The sequence below is a fragment of the Simochromis diagramma genome, unplaced genomic scaffold (genome assembly GCF_900408965.1).
Source record: "Simochromis diagramma unplaced genomic scaffold, fSimDia1.1 OVJJ01000618.1, whole genome shotgun sequence".
Lineage (NCBI taxonomy): Eukaryota > Metazoa > Chordata > Actinopteri > Cichliformes > Cichlidae > Simochromis > Simochromis diagramma.
This window is the reverse complement of record NW_024387423.1, coordinates 1,665,590-1,679,569: the sequence shown is the minus strand read 5'-3', so window position 1 is coordinate 1,679,569 and position 13,980 is coordinate 1,665,590. Positions and strand designations below refer to the sequence as shown.

The 13,980-nt window shown below is 43.1% G+C and overlaps 1 protein-coding gene across 4 annotated transcripts in view; it reads left to right on the top strand.

Annotated features, from left to right (window-relative positions):
• LOC120722020 (vacuolar protein sorting-associated protein 13B-like) overlaps positions 1-13,980 on the top strand; it is a 296,860-nt gene that overhangs the window by 275,520 nt on the left and 7,360 nt on the right. For all 4 annotated transcript variants that reach the window (XM_040012723.1, XM_040012725.1, XM_040012724.1 and 1 more), the window contains 11 exons: positions 1,052-1,222; positions 4,191-4,398; positions 5,548-5,736; positions 6,757-6,903; positions 8,121-8,407; positions 9,251-9,378; positions 9,496-9,692; positions 10,535-10,653; positions 11,266-11,716; positions 11,965-12,123; positions 12,299-12,527. In XM_040012723.1, coding sequence (XP_039868657.1) covers positions 1,052-1,222; positions 4,191-4,398; positions 5,548-5,736; positions 6,757-6,903; positions 8,121-8,407; positions 9,251-9,378; positions 9,496-9,692; positions 10,535-10,653; positions 11,266-11,716; positions 11,965-12,123; positions 12,299-12,527 — 2,285 coding nt within the window. The remainder of the gene's footprint in view (positions 1-1,051; positions 1,223-4,190; positions 4,399-5,547; positions 5,737-6,756; positions 6,904-8,120; positions 8,408-9,250; positions 9,379-9,495; positions 9,693-10,534; positions 10,654-11,265; positions 11,717-11,964; positions 12,124-12,298; positions 12,528-13,980) is intronic.

Below are 13,980 nucleotides of genomic sequence, written 5' to 3'. Positions count from 1 at the left end.
ACACACATTTCGTACAGATACACACAAGGCCCCCTTCCCCCCGACCCCAAACCCCTAGGACAGATCCAGTCTGTTCGCTGGTCAACAGCTCATCTTTCCTTCCTGTAATTACGCATAGTTGTGGGCTTTAATGGACGAGGTAGAGAACAGAGCTGTGGTCTCCGCACAAGAGACACAGACAAGTCTTAACCAGAACTCTTATGTCCTGCTCTCCTCGTTCTGGCCACCACATTAGAAGATCAAGAGCTACAATCAGAAGCCTCTTCCAGTTTTCCCCCTCAGGAGCTGCTCTGGATGAGAAGCTTCCCGTCAACACCTTGTCCCTCTCGTCTGTCTTGCCCCAGATCCATAAGCAATAGCCCCTGTGTTCCCTTTATAGCACAATGGGCTCTATTAATAACCTACTGCTCTGGGGTAAGGGGCTGCTTTGCTTTGGCCAAGTGGAACTGGATGCTGCCCAGATAAAGAGAAGAAGTTATTAAACTGTTGGATTTTTTTCTCTTGTTGTTGCAAAGCCATAATTGACCAGTGTCTGGGACCTAGGTATTCAGTGGGGTTATTTACTGCCATTTAGCTTTTTTTCTCTGATCCTTATGAGTTAGTGTTTGTAAGACAAGACTGCATGTCATGAAGAGGAGTCCATAACAAAAGGCAGATTGAACCCGCTTCAAGGTTTCAGGGCAAAAGTGGAGTGTAGCTAGGGGTCACTTTAATTGCATCGAAAAGAACAATGAGAATAGTCAGATGTTGTCAAAGGATGTCTTGTTTTATAGTGAAATAAAGTATATTTGAATTGTTTCTGGTGTAAAATAACATACTGCCAAGCCAGATTTGCTGGTAAAAAATGATTTTGTGTCACAGGCAGTGCCTTTATTTGTTTACTTTTATCACACTTTCACTGAACTTGATATCTCCTAATCTTTGAGTTAAATCAGCTGTCTCTTGTGTCTTATCAAATCTAGGGTGTCTACTTTCTCCATGAACACACGTCACAGTCACACGCTGTTTGAGGAAATTGTAATGATTTTATGTTTGTGCTTTCTCTCTTTAGGGAAGATGAAGATGCTTCGCACTGCGCTGTGCCCATCTCCACCAGCCTAATCAAGCAGATACTGAATAAGACCGGACACGAGGACAATCCAGAAAACATCTTGGCTGATTTCTATGGTCCAAAGAGAAGCAATGAGCCTCCATGGCCGTATGTCATCAAAGACGCTGACAGGTACTCTTTGCATTGCACTGGCTGGTAGATTTGATGTGGGATATATGTTTGCAAGGGTACAAAGTGCTGTGAATATTTCTTTACTGGCAGATGTTTGTTTTTTTTCATTCTCTACTTAAAAACAGTTTTCTTTCTGTTCATTAAGACACCTCGTGATCTTTTTAATAAGTAGCATCAATAACTCTTTTTCATCCCTGTCATGGCTCTTTTGTGGCTAGCATTAAATTTAAAGTTTCATAATACGCAGCCCACCAGTGTGTTATTTTTCTAATGCTTAGCTTCTTACAGCATTCCTCCTCAAAGCAGAGAGTTGTGCAAGCGAGCCTTGATTGAAAGAAGCTTCTTTTTATTGCTCACTCTTTGTTCTCATAATAAAACGGTTAACTGCAAAGACAATGCAGAGCCATGCATCAGACATTAGCAGCAATACCACTGCTGTCCCCACAGACCGGAGATTAAGGCTGTCATCCTGTCACAGTCCCACTTTCTCACACAAGTGAGAGGGTCTTGCATTTGGTTATGGCTTGGCCCATCTCTGCAGAGCATGCATCGTATATACACTTGTATGTGTATGCCTGCACTTGTGTAAATGTGGCCCGTGGATGAGTTTACGTATAGTGTCAGGCAGAACACACATGGGAATCTGTCTACAAATGTCATTCTGGGAATCATCTTGATAGCAGCAGTAGGAGACGCAGCCACATGCTCTCCCACAGGCTCCAAGTTACAAAGAGTCCCAGCGGATCTGCTGGACATGTGGGCCATATGTCTGCTTGTGGTTGCCTTGGTTTCCCTACACTTGATACATATGCAAACACACACACACAGATTGTTGCTATGCACATGTGTGTATACACACTTATACCATTGTGTTGCACTTACACCACCGTACACATCGCTCACCTTTAAATGTCACACACTGCGTCTGTGTGGAGGGCTGGTATCGGGTGTTAGGTTTCTCTTTGAATCGGGCCTCTCTATTTTTCCTGAGAGACAAAGTCCAAGGCCAAAGCTCACTTCCCATCATAGAAAGCGGCAGTTTGTCTAATCTGTGAAGTTGCTGCTCCGAAGGAGCATCGGGAAAAATGTTGAGGGAAAAGGGGGATGTCATTAGGATTAATAGCTCTGATTGCTGTCTTTAAACACACTCAAAACTTGGACAGAAAGCTAAAGCCACAGTTTAATTTGTATATTATTCTTTAATGCTGATAATAGTGATAGAGTTTGCTGTTTGGAAATAGTACTCTGTCTTCCTGGCACAGTCAAGAAACCAGACCAACACCAAGCAAGCTCCTTGGCAGGCAGTGTGTAAATATTGTGCCTTAAAAGGGCAAAGGAAGTTTTAAAGTGGTAAATGTTTTTTTTTTAATTCTCTTTGTTGGGTTTTTAAAGGCAGTGGGGCACCTCCATAATCATTTTAAAAAAACACCCTCTTTTTGTGGTGTACTCGAGCTGCTATGTGTACGGGTTTTGAGAGCAGCAGCCTCTCAAAATTCACACTTTTAAAACCCTAATCTCCAGAATCACTGGGGTTAGACTAAAGCTGCTGAGCACATTATTTTCCATTACAGTTTTGTGATCTCTCCAGTATGATTTATGAGCCCTGCACTTTTTTGTCTCCATCCGCAAGGTCAGTGGTGCATTTAACCACACACACACTACCATAAACACCAGTAAATGGTAAAGAAAAGCTGTTCCCAGTGTTTTTGGTCCCATTTCACTGCAGTCAGTCTTTGGGTTTGTGACAAGTTTGAGCTGACAGGTTGGTAGGTTGAGCAGAGTCCAGGCGGCCTTGTGGGAGAGAGAAGACTGGTTTGCCTTTGATGGCTTTGAACTTCAGAGTAAGTCTGAGTTTGTTTGGTTCTCTTCTGGCACTCAGCACTGTTTAGGGCTCACAAGATGATGATTACCATGAAATGAGTGCCGTGTCAGTGAATTAGTGGAAAAATGAGTCTGTCTGTCTGCCTGTTTGTCTGTGTCTCAACATGCCCATGTGTGATCCCAAATGTCTTGTCAACTGTTCTCTGGATCTGTTTGTATTGCATAACTTGTTTGCAGACCACTTCTGTCTGTGTATTTGTTTAGCTTGTGTGACTGCTGTCAGTACATTATTGGTCAGCACGAGGTGTGATCAAAAAGTTCTGAGAACAAGAACAAAAAAAATCAAAAGCCTTTCAAGATTTCAATTTGGCGTATCTCACGTTCGAGGTCAGTGACTCATTACACCACTGGACTGTTTTCAGCAAAGCTGCTATTTTTAGATCTCTCAGTGGAACTGAGAGGAATGTCTCTCAGCACTTGAGCAGCTGCAGTGGGTGCTGGTACTCCTTCCATGTCTCAAAATGGCGATCCTGCAGCTTAACGTTCATCTGAGCTGCCACTCCGAGTCCAGATCATTTTCTCTGAACATTCTTCCTCAGACACTTCAGTGCGCTACAGCTCTGCATCGATAGTCTCAGCCGGGGGTCGAATTCATAATACACAACCCGATCAACGCTGGGGAAAAATGACGAGCTTGCTCTCTGTATCGCTCCTCACCTCACACCTTAACCCTTCACACGAATGTTGGACCTGTTTGTTTGCTCTCTGCTCAAATTTGAGATCTATGGTGACATCACAGTCAGTGCACACAATCACTGATTATAAGCACAGTTGAAGTGGTTAGAATGAGACAACCAGGAAACTGTCTAAAAATATCAGGAGCCTTGGAAGCTGCCCAATCTGATATGTCAGATTTGCCAAATTTAAACCATGTAAGGTTTCCATTTTTATGGAGTGTTTTGATAAAGTTGATCATTAAGACTGAAAGGGTGAGACATTTAATTCTTATACGGTGCAGCAGTGCTTAAAATACTTTAGTGTAAAATGATGCAAACCTTCGACTCAAGTGACCATTTTCCTCAAATCAACTTCTCCATACTGGGATTCTGCTGGAGTGATTTATCCAAGAAGTGTTCTCTTCCAACAGGTCAGTGCTCGAGCCTCTTGCACAATGGGACAGTCCTATGCAGGTGAAGCTCTCCTGCTGGAAACCTGGTCTAAACACACTCCTGGTGGAGCTGCTCCCCTGGGCCTTACTGGCCAATGATTCCCAATGGGATCTCTGGCTTTTTGAGGGAGAGACCATCGTACTGCAGATACCAGCCGGCAAGGTCATTGTACCGCCCAACTTCAAGGTAGAGTGCGACAAGATCTTTGTATGCATATGGGAGTATGTAAATGTATATGGGAGTTGTTTAAACACTCAAAGCTACAAAAGATAAAAATGGCCCAAGTCCCTAAAATCTCCTTATATTCCACAGATTCTGCATTTAGTTGCATATTTTTCATCCTGTAGCTACCAGTTAATGTTCATCTTCCAGTCTCCAGGCCTTGATTTGTATCATAGCCTTAAAGATCAGTAAGAGTCCAAAACAAAGTGTCAAACTTTCATTTATTACTTATTTTCTTCAGCAGAAGTACATTTCCAGTAAAACTCATTCTTATTTTGAAAGACATTAATAGACTGTATTGTACTTGCCAACGTCTTTGTGACATCATGACAATAGTCGTAATAATTCAGCAAATATATTATTTTGACATCAGGACATGGATGTCTTTTTGTGGCATTAAAGCCATTATTATGGAACCAGCTCTTTTCTCACTTCAGTCTCGACTAATAAGCACAAAACCTGAGATCATTCACCAGAGCTGCATTACAACAATATTCCCTGCCTAAGTCTTTAACTGCGGCCAAGCTCTGTCACCGTATACTGCAGGCATGCATTCTCACTGGCTTCTGAGATCAGAAAGAACAGCCTGCAGATGGTTTTCCCCCTTTTGGAACGTAACACACACACACATACGCACATTTCTCTGTCAGAAACCCAGCGCTAGGCGGGAAGGCAGTGTATCAAAGAACAAGACCTAATATGGTTCAGCACGAGGAAACAAAATAAAAAGTTGTAAATGTGTAATAGCCTGTGAAATAGAAACAAATACATCGTTGTTTCCATAGCAACCTCCTATTTATCATGGAGCGACACGTCGAGAGAAGACAGTTGCAGCTGCAACTCTCACACCGGATTGGTTTAATAGGAGAAGGCTGGTGTTTTGATCATCAGTATGCTCCAGAGCCAGATGAACAATCAGTGTGGAGCACTGAGGTTACTAGTAATGAATTCATACAGTACTTTGCGAGGACTATATGAATTGATATACAGGAGCACTTAGTTGAGCTTTTTGGAGAGAAGTCACAGCTTCAAATTTGATAGTAAATTCTTTGATGCTTCCTTCATTCTCTGTCTCTTGTTCTCTAACCTGAACTCCTGTTCATTGCAATCCAGGAAGCATTCCAGATTGGTATCTACTGGGCCCAAACTAACACTGTCCACAAGTCTACAGCCCTGAAACTAGTTCATGACCTAACTTCTCCTCGGTGGAAGGAGGGATCAAGCTCAGAGGTGGTCACTCTGGATGAGGAGGGATATGTTGAAGCTGACATCACACTGGGAGCCTTCCCTGGTAAACAGAAGGTGAAGGAAACTTCAAAGCTTTTTTTAATATACAGTCGCTCACTGGGAAAGTGAAATAGTTTGTTAAAACTGAAGTGAAGTTTAGGCATATTTGTCAAGAAATGTTTTTAATTTGGGGGTTTTGTCCATATATCTTAGGTTTATTTATTTTCTGCCAGTTATTGAATTACATTGTGGTTTTTTCTTTCTTTTTTCTTTTCTTTCTTTCTTTTTTTACAAAGCCATAATGTGGTTTGAATCAAAAAGTTCTGATGAATTATTAGGGAGGCAAGTGGAAAAGAATACATAATTCTTGAAGAAATAATTGTAATATATTTCCCAAATCAACAGAGCTCCTACCAGCATGAGAACTCACCGGCTAATTCGATAGATACACATGTTTAAATGCTTTTTGAAACAAATGTCTAATCAGCCAATCACATAGCAGAAATTCACTGTGCTCAGGCATGTAGACACGGTCAAGTGGATCTGCTGAAGTTGAAACCAAGCATCAGAGTCTAGAAGACAGGTCATTTAAGTGACTTAGAATTGATGCCAAGTGAACTGGTTTTTCAGAAACTGCTGATGCACTTGGATTTCCACAAACAGCCACCAGTGGGTTTACAGAGAATTATGTGAAAAAGAAAAAGCAGCCAGTGTTTAGCAATATCCTGGGAAAAAATAACAAAGTTGGAGGCAATGGTGAAATTAGAAAGGCAAAAAACATGTGCATCTCTGAACACACCTCCTTGACATTGGAAGCAGGTAAAAGACATCAACAGAAAACCACACGCAGTGCCGCTCCATCCTGAGAACTGTAAAATAAGGCTACGTTTAAACACGTTTCCCTGTCTGATGAGTCTCAATCTCTGCATAGGGACAGAATATGGAGCGTTGACAGCATGGATCCATCCTGCCATCTATTCACCATTTGTCGTCCTCGTGACCACATGATGACTTACAGATCTCACAAGAAGCAACGTTGTTACTTTCTTTAATCATTTATCGCTGACAGCTTATTGCCTGTTCTTTCCTCCGTAGCTGTGTCAGTTCTGTGTGTCATCTGTGGTGAGACATGGCATCCAGATCTTGCAGATAGAGGACAGGACAATTCTTGTCAACAACACTCCTTACACTATACACTACAGGCCCCTGCTGAGTGACCACGCACTGGCAGCTGATGACCAGGTAATTTGAATGCATGCTTTTTCCTGTCATAGGGAGGGAATGAAGGTTTCTCTGAATTCGGTTTATCATCTTTGACTTAATGAGCTGAGAATTTTGGCAAATGTTAAAATGTGAAACACAGCAATGCAGATTCAGTATATTTTTAGTATGTTTCAGACTAGACAAGGACAATTCATCATACATCACAACACCTGACCACATCCTCAACTGTTAGCTCTTACTCTAAAACGGTGTAAATGTTTGGCCCAGAGTTTCATTTCACAATGCTACTTTCTATCCTTGTGGCATTTGTGTGTGCTTATGGTCCTGCATCATGTCTCTCCTGTCTGCCTGCTCAAGTTCCTGAAGCTTCAAACATACATTTTATTCCCCATGCACATTGCAAACGCAGTGTGTCTACCCCAGCACACATACCCTGGGATGTTGCAAGCCGTTTTCCATCAGATCATGTCCCAAACCTTCCCCCAGCCCCCTCTCTCCCTCTGCCGTTCTCACCATGTGGCAATGGCACTTCATAGGGACATTAGACAAACACCCAGAATTGGATGCAGGTTTCCTTCCTGCTTTCATCTGCTGCTTGTCCCTAAAGAGGGCAACAATGTTGTGATGTCATTTAACAAGCTTTCAGATCCCCTTATGGAAGGATGGCAAAGCTTGCCAGTTGCCACTAATTGACTGAAAAACCTTTTAAAAAAAGAGCTTAAGAAACTAAAGAGCGGGCGATGGGCTTAACAATAACACAGACCGCAAACAAGGCTAGGAATGCCTTTCTAGTTTGTCTATTCATCATGCTTAGAGCCTAATCCCTGTAGTCTTATACTACACACTGCTCACTGGCTGTTAAGCCAGCACAGCAGGGCTTCTCTGCTACCAATTTAGCTCTAAGCTCAGTGGGAGAAAGAATAGAGTAGAATAACAATGTGGTTTTACCATGTATCTTTTGTTGTAATCACTTGCATCTTCTTTGCTCTCTGGCTTTCTTTTCTTCTTGGCCTTCATGTCCCATCTCATATCGTGTTTTCTGATCAGATGTTTGACCATTTCTCCTCTTTATTCTCATTTGCTCATGTCACCTTGCCCTCTCTTTTTGTCTCTTTCGTTTTCTATTTTTTTTCCCCTTCATCTGTCATTTATTTATATTCTTACCATGATTTATTTTCCTTTTTCTCTCCTCTCAACTGCCTTTTTATAATATTTATATTATATACTCTTCCCAGATCTGTGAGATACCAGAGACGGCCACGTTCACACTCCTTCCCCCTGAGAATTCATCCCAAGCCAAACCGTGCTCAGTGCCATGCTGGGACCTCCTCCAAACCAGCATCCAGGGAATGGTGGAGTTCCCTTTGCCACTCAGACACATGCTCTTCAGCTTGTTTCCAAGGCCTGACGCCGGTGTTGGATCTGCAGCATGGAGCCTTCCCGCTCCCATCCGGCAAGACTTCCCCAGGCAGAGTTTATCTGTTCCCAGGGAACCAGACTCAGGGGGTGGCCTGAGCAGCAGGTGGGTGAAGCAGAACATTTGCGGTTTGCTGGCCGTGACAGTCCATTTAGAGCTGGGCACCGAACCCCAGCTGGCACTAGACATAAAGAGAGGAGACACTGTAGCTAGTCACACTTTGTTACACACTGATGATGAAGCAGGAGGAGAAATCCCCTCAACATTTCCACTGTCAGTTTATCAGCTGCTCTTGTGGAATTCATCCATCTGAATTTCGTGTTGTTTTTCTCTTCTTTTAATCTAGTGTAGCCCATTTAGATAGCTGGTTGGATGGCTTTCAGGGACTGAACACACAGTGATATATACACTTGGTGATAAATAGCTCATAAATGGACAATTTCGTTTTTTACGGATACACCCGTATGATACGGTGATAAAACTGGCCAGCTTTAGTTCATTTTCTTAATTTGTGCATAATTGTATGTGTAGTCAGACACACAGATATAAACACAAATACAAACATGGACACACACACACAGTGATGATGCATTGCCTGGGTTCAGTTAGGGCTCTGCCCCTAGATGCATTTAGAGATTTGCAAATGGACATTGCAATAATGTGACGTTTGACGTGTTGATGGGTGTGTGACTGCTTATCTGTGTGTGGTTAGAAAGGGCTGGGATGTGAGCTGTCTGCAGACAGTTTATTTATGGGTTTATTGCCCTGTTATGGCCAGAGCTGAGGTGGAGGTACATCATAGATGTGATTTGTCGGTCTGTCCATTTGTCTGTCAGCAAGATTTCCCAGAAAAGGATGACTTCATGAAACTTGTATTCAGTTTTGGGCCGATCCAAACAATTTCTTCAAATTGCCCTTTTACCTTATTCATGTTATTTTTTCATGCAGAGCAATAGTCCTGACCTATCAGGAGCACCTTGGAGTGACATACATCACCCTTAATGAGGACCCTTGTCCCCGCATGCTAATCCACAACAAGTGTCCTATCCCACTGCTTTTAAAGGAAAATGTAAAAGGTAAGCAGGGCACCTTCTGGCTACACTGGAAACCTCTACTCTGTGTTTTAATAAGCCTTGTGGTTAAACTCACAATTTTTCTCTTGCACGTTTTTTTTCCTCTCTTTTGTTTCACAGAAACTCCAAGGACTGAGGTGTACTGTCGTGCTCTGCCTGCTAACTGTTCCCTGCACCATGAACTCTATTACCACTTTTCCAGTTTCCCAGAGTGCAAGCAGAAAGAGATGCTGCCCACATTGCTGCTGAAAAACACCTCGGACCACAGCACCACCGACTGGACAGACCCCATAGATATCAACTGCCCTGGTACTCAGGTAAAAGAGTAGTAATTGAAGAAATGTACCACTTAAGTCATTCCTCCTCCTAGTGATAGACCAATCTGAACTTTTGACCTAAACACACAGAAACACCTTTCCTAACACCACAGATGTCAGTGATAACAAAACCTCAAGAGCAGCTAGATGGAGCCAGAGTTCATTATGCTTTGCTGGTAATGAAGATTAGCCCCGTCACAGTCCTGTGACTGATGATGATGATAAAATACAAGCACCCAGGTTTTCACTTATTTTTCTTTTAAATTAGCTTCGCATTAGGAAAACAAGTTAACAATTAAGCTTGGTTTGTGTGGCTGATCCATTACAAATGAAAATCAGGTTTTAGAGGTATGTCGGAACCTTCTTCACGCAACATTAGTTTTTCGTTTTGTGCGTGTTCTGGGGTTAAATGGTGATCCGGGGTAAGAATGTTCGGTCTGGTCTGGGGTAGTAATGTAGGGTTAGCAAAATGTTAAGGAGCACTATGTGTAATGTTTACTGTTGTGTCTAGGCAGCTGTGGGTTGGCGGGGGTGGGGTGGTTGAGGCTCTGTATCTCTGGTTACTGTGAAGTCTGAATTTGACCTGTGTGGTAGGGGTGAGAAGTCAAAGGCTAGACTTGTTATGACTGCTTAGCCAAGCGTTCAGCAGTGATCTACTTCCTTTCTTCACATGACTGTGTGATGACTCTGAACCTAGAGTGGCATAGGTTAAAGTCAGACACGTGTAACTTCTGAAACACACACATACACACACTGACCTGAGCTAGAACTGTGTAAAAGTTCTTCTTCAAAGTATCATGTGACGAATAATGTCTAGTCATTAGTTTTCTGCTGCTGTTCAGGTGGTGTTCCTGCCAGGCTTTGGCTGTCTCTACATAGACGTGACCTATGAGAAAGGCACCCTGGTTCTGTCTCTGGCACCAGAGGGCAGCGTGGACACTGTAATCAACCAACACAGCAGGTATGCGTGCACAGGCAGTGGTTTTATTGTTGTCGATTTATGTTCCCTACATAATTGAGCCACGAGAAATCAAGCATGCATGTTGTTGTTCCTAACCTCAAGCTATCTACCCCTGTGCCTATTACTGTGTTCACTTCCATTTGCTTTATGATTACTGTTAACAGCTATGTTTTCATGCAGTACTCAAAACATGAAGAAACAGGCATCATTTTCACCACAGGAGGGCAATAAAACCTTCTAGTGTTGTCATGAGCGTGGTTAGTTGTACAGTAGAACATAGTATTACAGCTTTATTCCATTACATCAACACATGCAAGCTGCTTTGTCATTTTGGCAAAACAGGATATTAATATAATCACATGTTAGGTAAATGTAAACAAATTACCTCAGACAATGATCTTTGTTAAAGTGCTCTGGTAGATGGTCCCTTATTATCCTTTACAAATAATCACAGCCTGGAAAGGTTTCCTGACTGTACCCAAAAAATGACAAATAATTTTATGGCTACTTTAACTGCTGCTATATTTTCATTTGTAAATACCATTTATTTTTAATAGTTTCTGTTCTTCCCACTGTAGATCTTTTTGGTTAATATTTCTGTTTTGTTTTCAGGTCTTCCACACTGTCTGTTTGCATCCTCCTGAGTGAGGCCAGCATGGTGCTAAGTGATGATATCACCAGTCCCACCAGTTCGGTGGAGCTCCTGAGACTCACATTAACCAAGCTACTCCTAAGCCTGGCTCCCACGCCTATCTCCCTGCCCCCGGAGCTAGCCGTTGACCCCTCTGTGGGTACAGCAGCCATCCCAGCTCTGCTGTGTGACTCATCTCTCATCGAGGTGTGGTGCTCCAGTCTGCAATTGGACAACCAGTTGTATAACCGGGCAAGTTTCCACTTCCCTGTGCTGCTGTGCCAAGATCAGAGAGGGGGAGTTGAACCTGGGAGTCTGTGGAGCCGTGATGCCAACCCCACTGAGTCCCTTGAAGCAATGAATGAGTTCAAACACTCCTGTTTTCTGCAGATGAGGCTGACGCTGGCTGGGGACAGATGCACGGTGGAGGAGGTTCGATTAGTTCCCATCTCTTGATGTGCATTTTTGTTTGCTAACCGCACTCTCCCTTCCAACACATTGTCATAACTTACCTGATGTATGATTTCATTTTTACTGGAGGCAAAAAAAAATCACGCTTAAAAGCATTTCAGCAGCTGTCACAGCTTGTAAGAGATCAGCATAATCTCTGTCCAAATGACTTTACTTTCTCTCAAACAATTGTGAAGAAGCCATTCTCATACTAGGTTCTTTTTCTTCAGCTCTCCTTCCAGCTCCAGCCTGCCAGAGTCTACCTCGAAGACACTTTTGTTTACTACATCAAGACTTTGTTCCACACCTACATCCCCACCCATGCTTTTCCCTCTGCAGAGACCCGGTGCAGCAAAGAACTTGGAGCAACCTCCACCCTCCCTGAGCAGGTGCGATATTCATGACACGATCGTTTTATTTCTGCTTTTAGTTGCTACATTCTGACAATCTTTATAACTACAATGGAACCTTATGTTACTGACAGGAAGCAGCATCCAACCTCATAATGATATGTGGAATATGTCTGAGAATTATTTCTTTTGATAACTGTGATGTGTGATCCAGGTTCTCCAGTCAGCGCAGGCATTGGTCCACCCCGTGCAGCTGCAGAAGCTGACCATCCAACCTGTCAACCTGCTAGTTAGTATCCATGCCTCTCTGAAGCTGTACATTGCTTCAGACCACACTCCTCTGTCCTTCTCCCTCTTTGAGAGAGGGCCATTCTGCACTACAGCCAGACAGCTCGTCCATGCTCTGGCCATGCACTATGCTGCGGGAGCCCTCTTCCGAGCAGGTAGGTAGCAGACAGGACTTATAAAGCTTCTCTTACCCTCAAACACCTGTATTCGCACTAGATGATGCACTTTTTTCCTACATTCTCTTTATGATGGGCTTGGTGTCACAATTTGTGGTGTCGGTTCCCAAATGAAATGTGAATTCAGCATGAAGTAAGAAAATTCTGCCATTTCTTCTCAGCACAGCTACAGTTGATCTTTCAAATGATACACCCCGGGGCTGCTGGAAAACTGTTGAGCTCCAGGAAGCAAAACCTGAATCACCAGTGGCCTGAGAACGACTTATGTTCTGTCATTGTCATTATTCAGTGGTGTATCATAAGTTTTGACCAATAACTCACGGTTCACACCCAGTTTGTTGGCAGTATGTTTTGGTTAATCCTTTAGCGGTCACCGTGTCTAAGGCTGACTTATCAGGCCCTGTAAGAGCTCCATACCGCTCTCCTGTGCTGTCCTCCTGTCTAGTCAAAGCCTCCACACATGGTCTGATTTAAGCCAGTCATTTCCACATCAGAAATCACCATTCTGGCCAGACGCTTCCTTCCCGCTGTCTCTCGTTAGAACCTTCATTTCTGCTCGTATTTCAACACGTCACCCTACCGCCTTCTCCTCTTCCTGAGTCATCATAAAGACCCGGGCTCCAGGAAACATTGCATTCTGGGACTGATTAACATGAGGATGTGCAGCGCTATGATCAGACATGCGCCCACATGTGTAAATCCGTGCACATACAAAGCCTTATGGACAATAGACACACTATCTTTGCATACACTCTAGCACGTGTGTGTTTAAAGGCATGACTCAGGCCTGTAAACATCAGCTCCTGTCAGGACTTTATGCTTTACCAAAACCACAACTGGGAAACCATATAAAGCCGAATCAACCACGAGGCCCCACTAGAGTAGGTTTCCTACCATTAGAGTCCATCATTCAAGTGCAAATTGACAGAGAATAAGAGCCGAGCGGGGCCCGGCGTCCTGAGAAATGACTATTTGATTTTTGTGATGGAGTTGTCAGTGCATAAATATCAATGAGCCGTGCCATCTGAAGGGGACTCTATGGTTTAATGAGAGAGGTGAGATAGTAGGAGGCTGTAAATCCCGTGCTGTGTCACACGTGTGATTTCATGCAAGAGTTTGCGTGCATGCGTGTGTGTCTCTCTGTGTGTATTACTGAGATAAGAACTCTTAAAAATCTAATCATGATGTGAAATACTTTGTAAGTTACTCCGTGACTTGTTGTGATTGAGAGAGCCTCCCACTCTAAATTGCTTTTGGCAAACACAGGACACTTTATCCACAGCGCACGTGTGAAGAATGTTCCTCCTAAGAGCGAGTGTCTAAAATGTTTTTAATATCTGTTGAATACAAAACTTCTTTTAATTGTATCGTGCATGAAAATATAAAATATGTTCATTCTGAGTAATGAGACTCACTCCAGAAATAACACAGT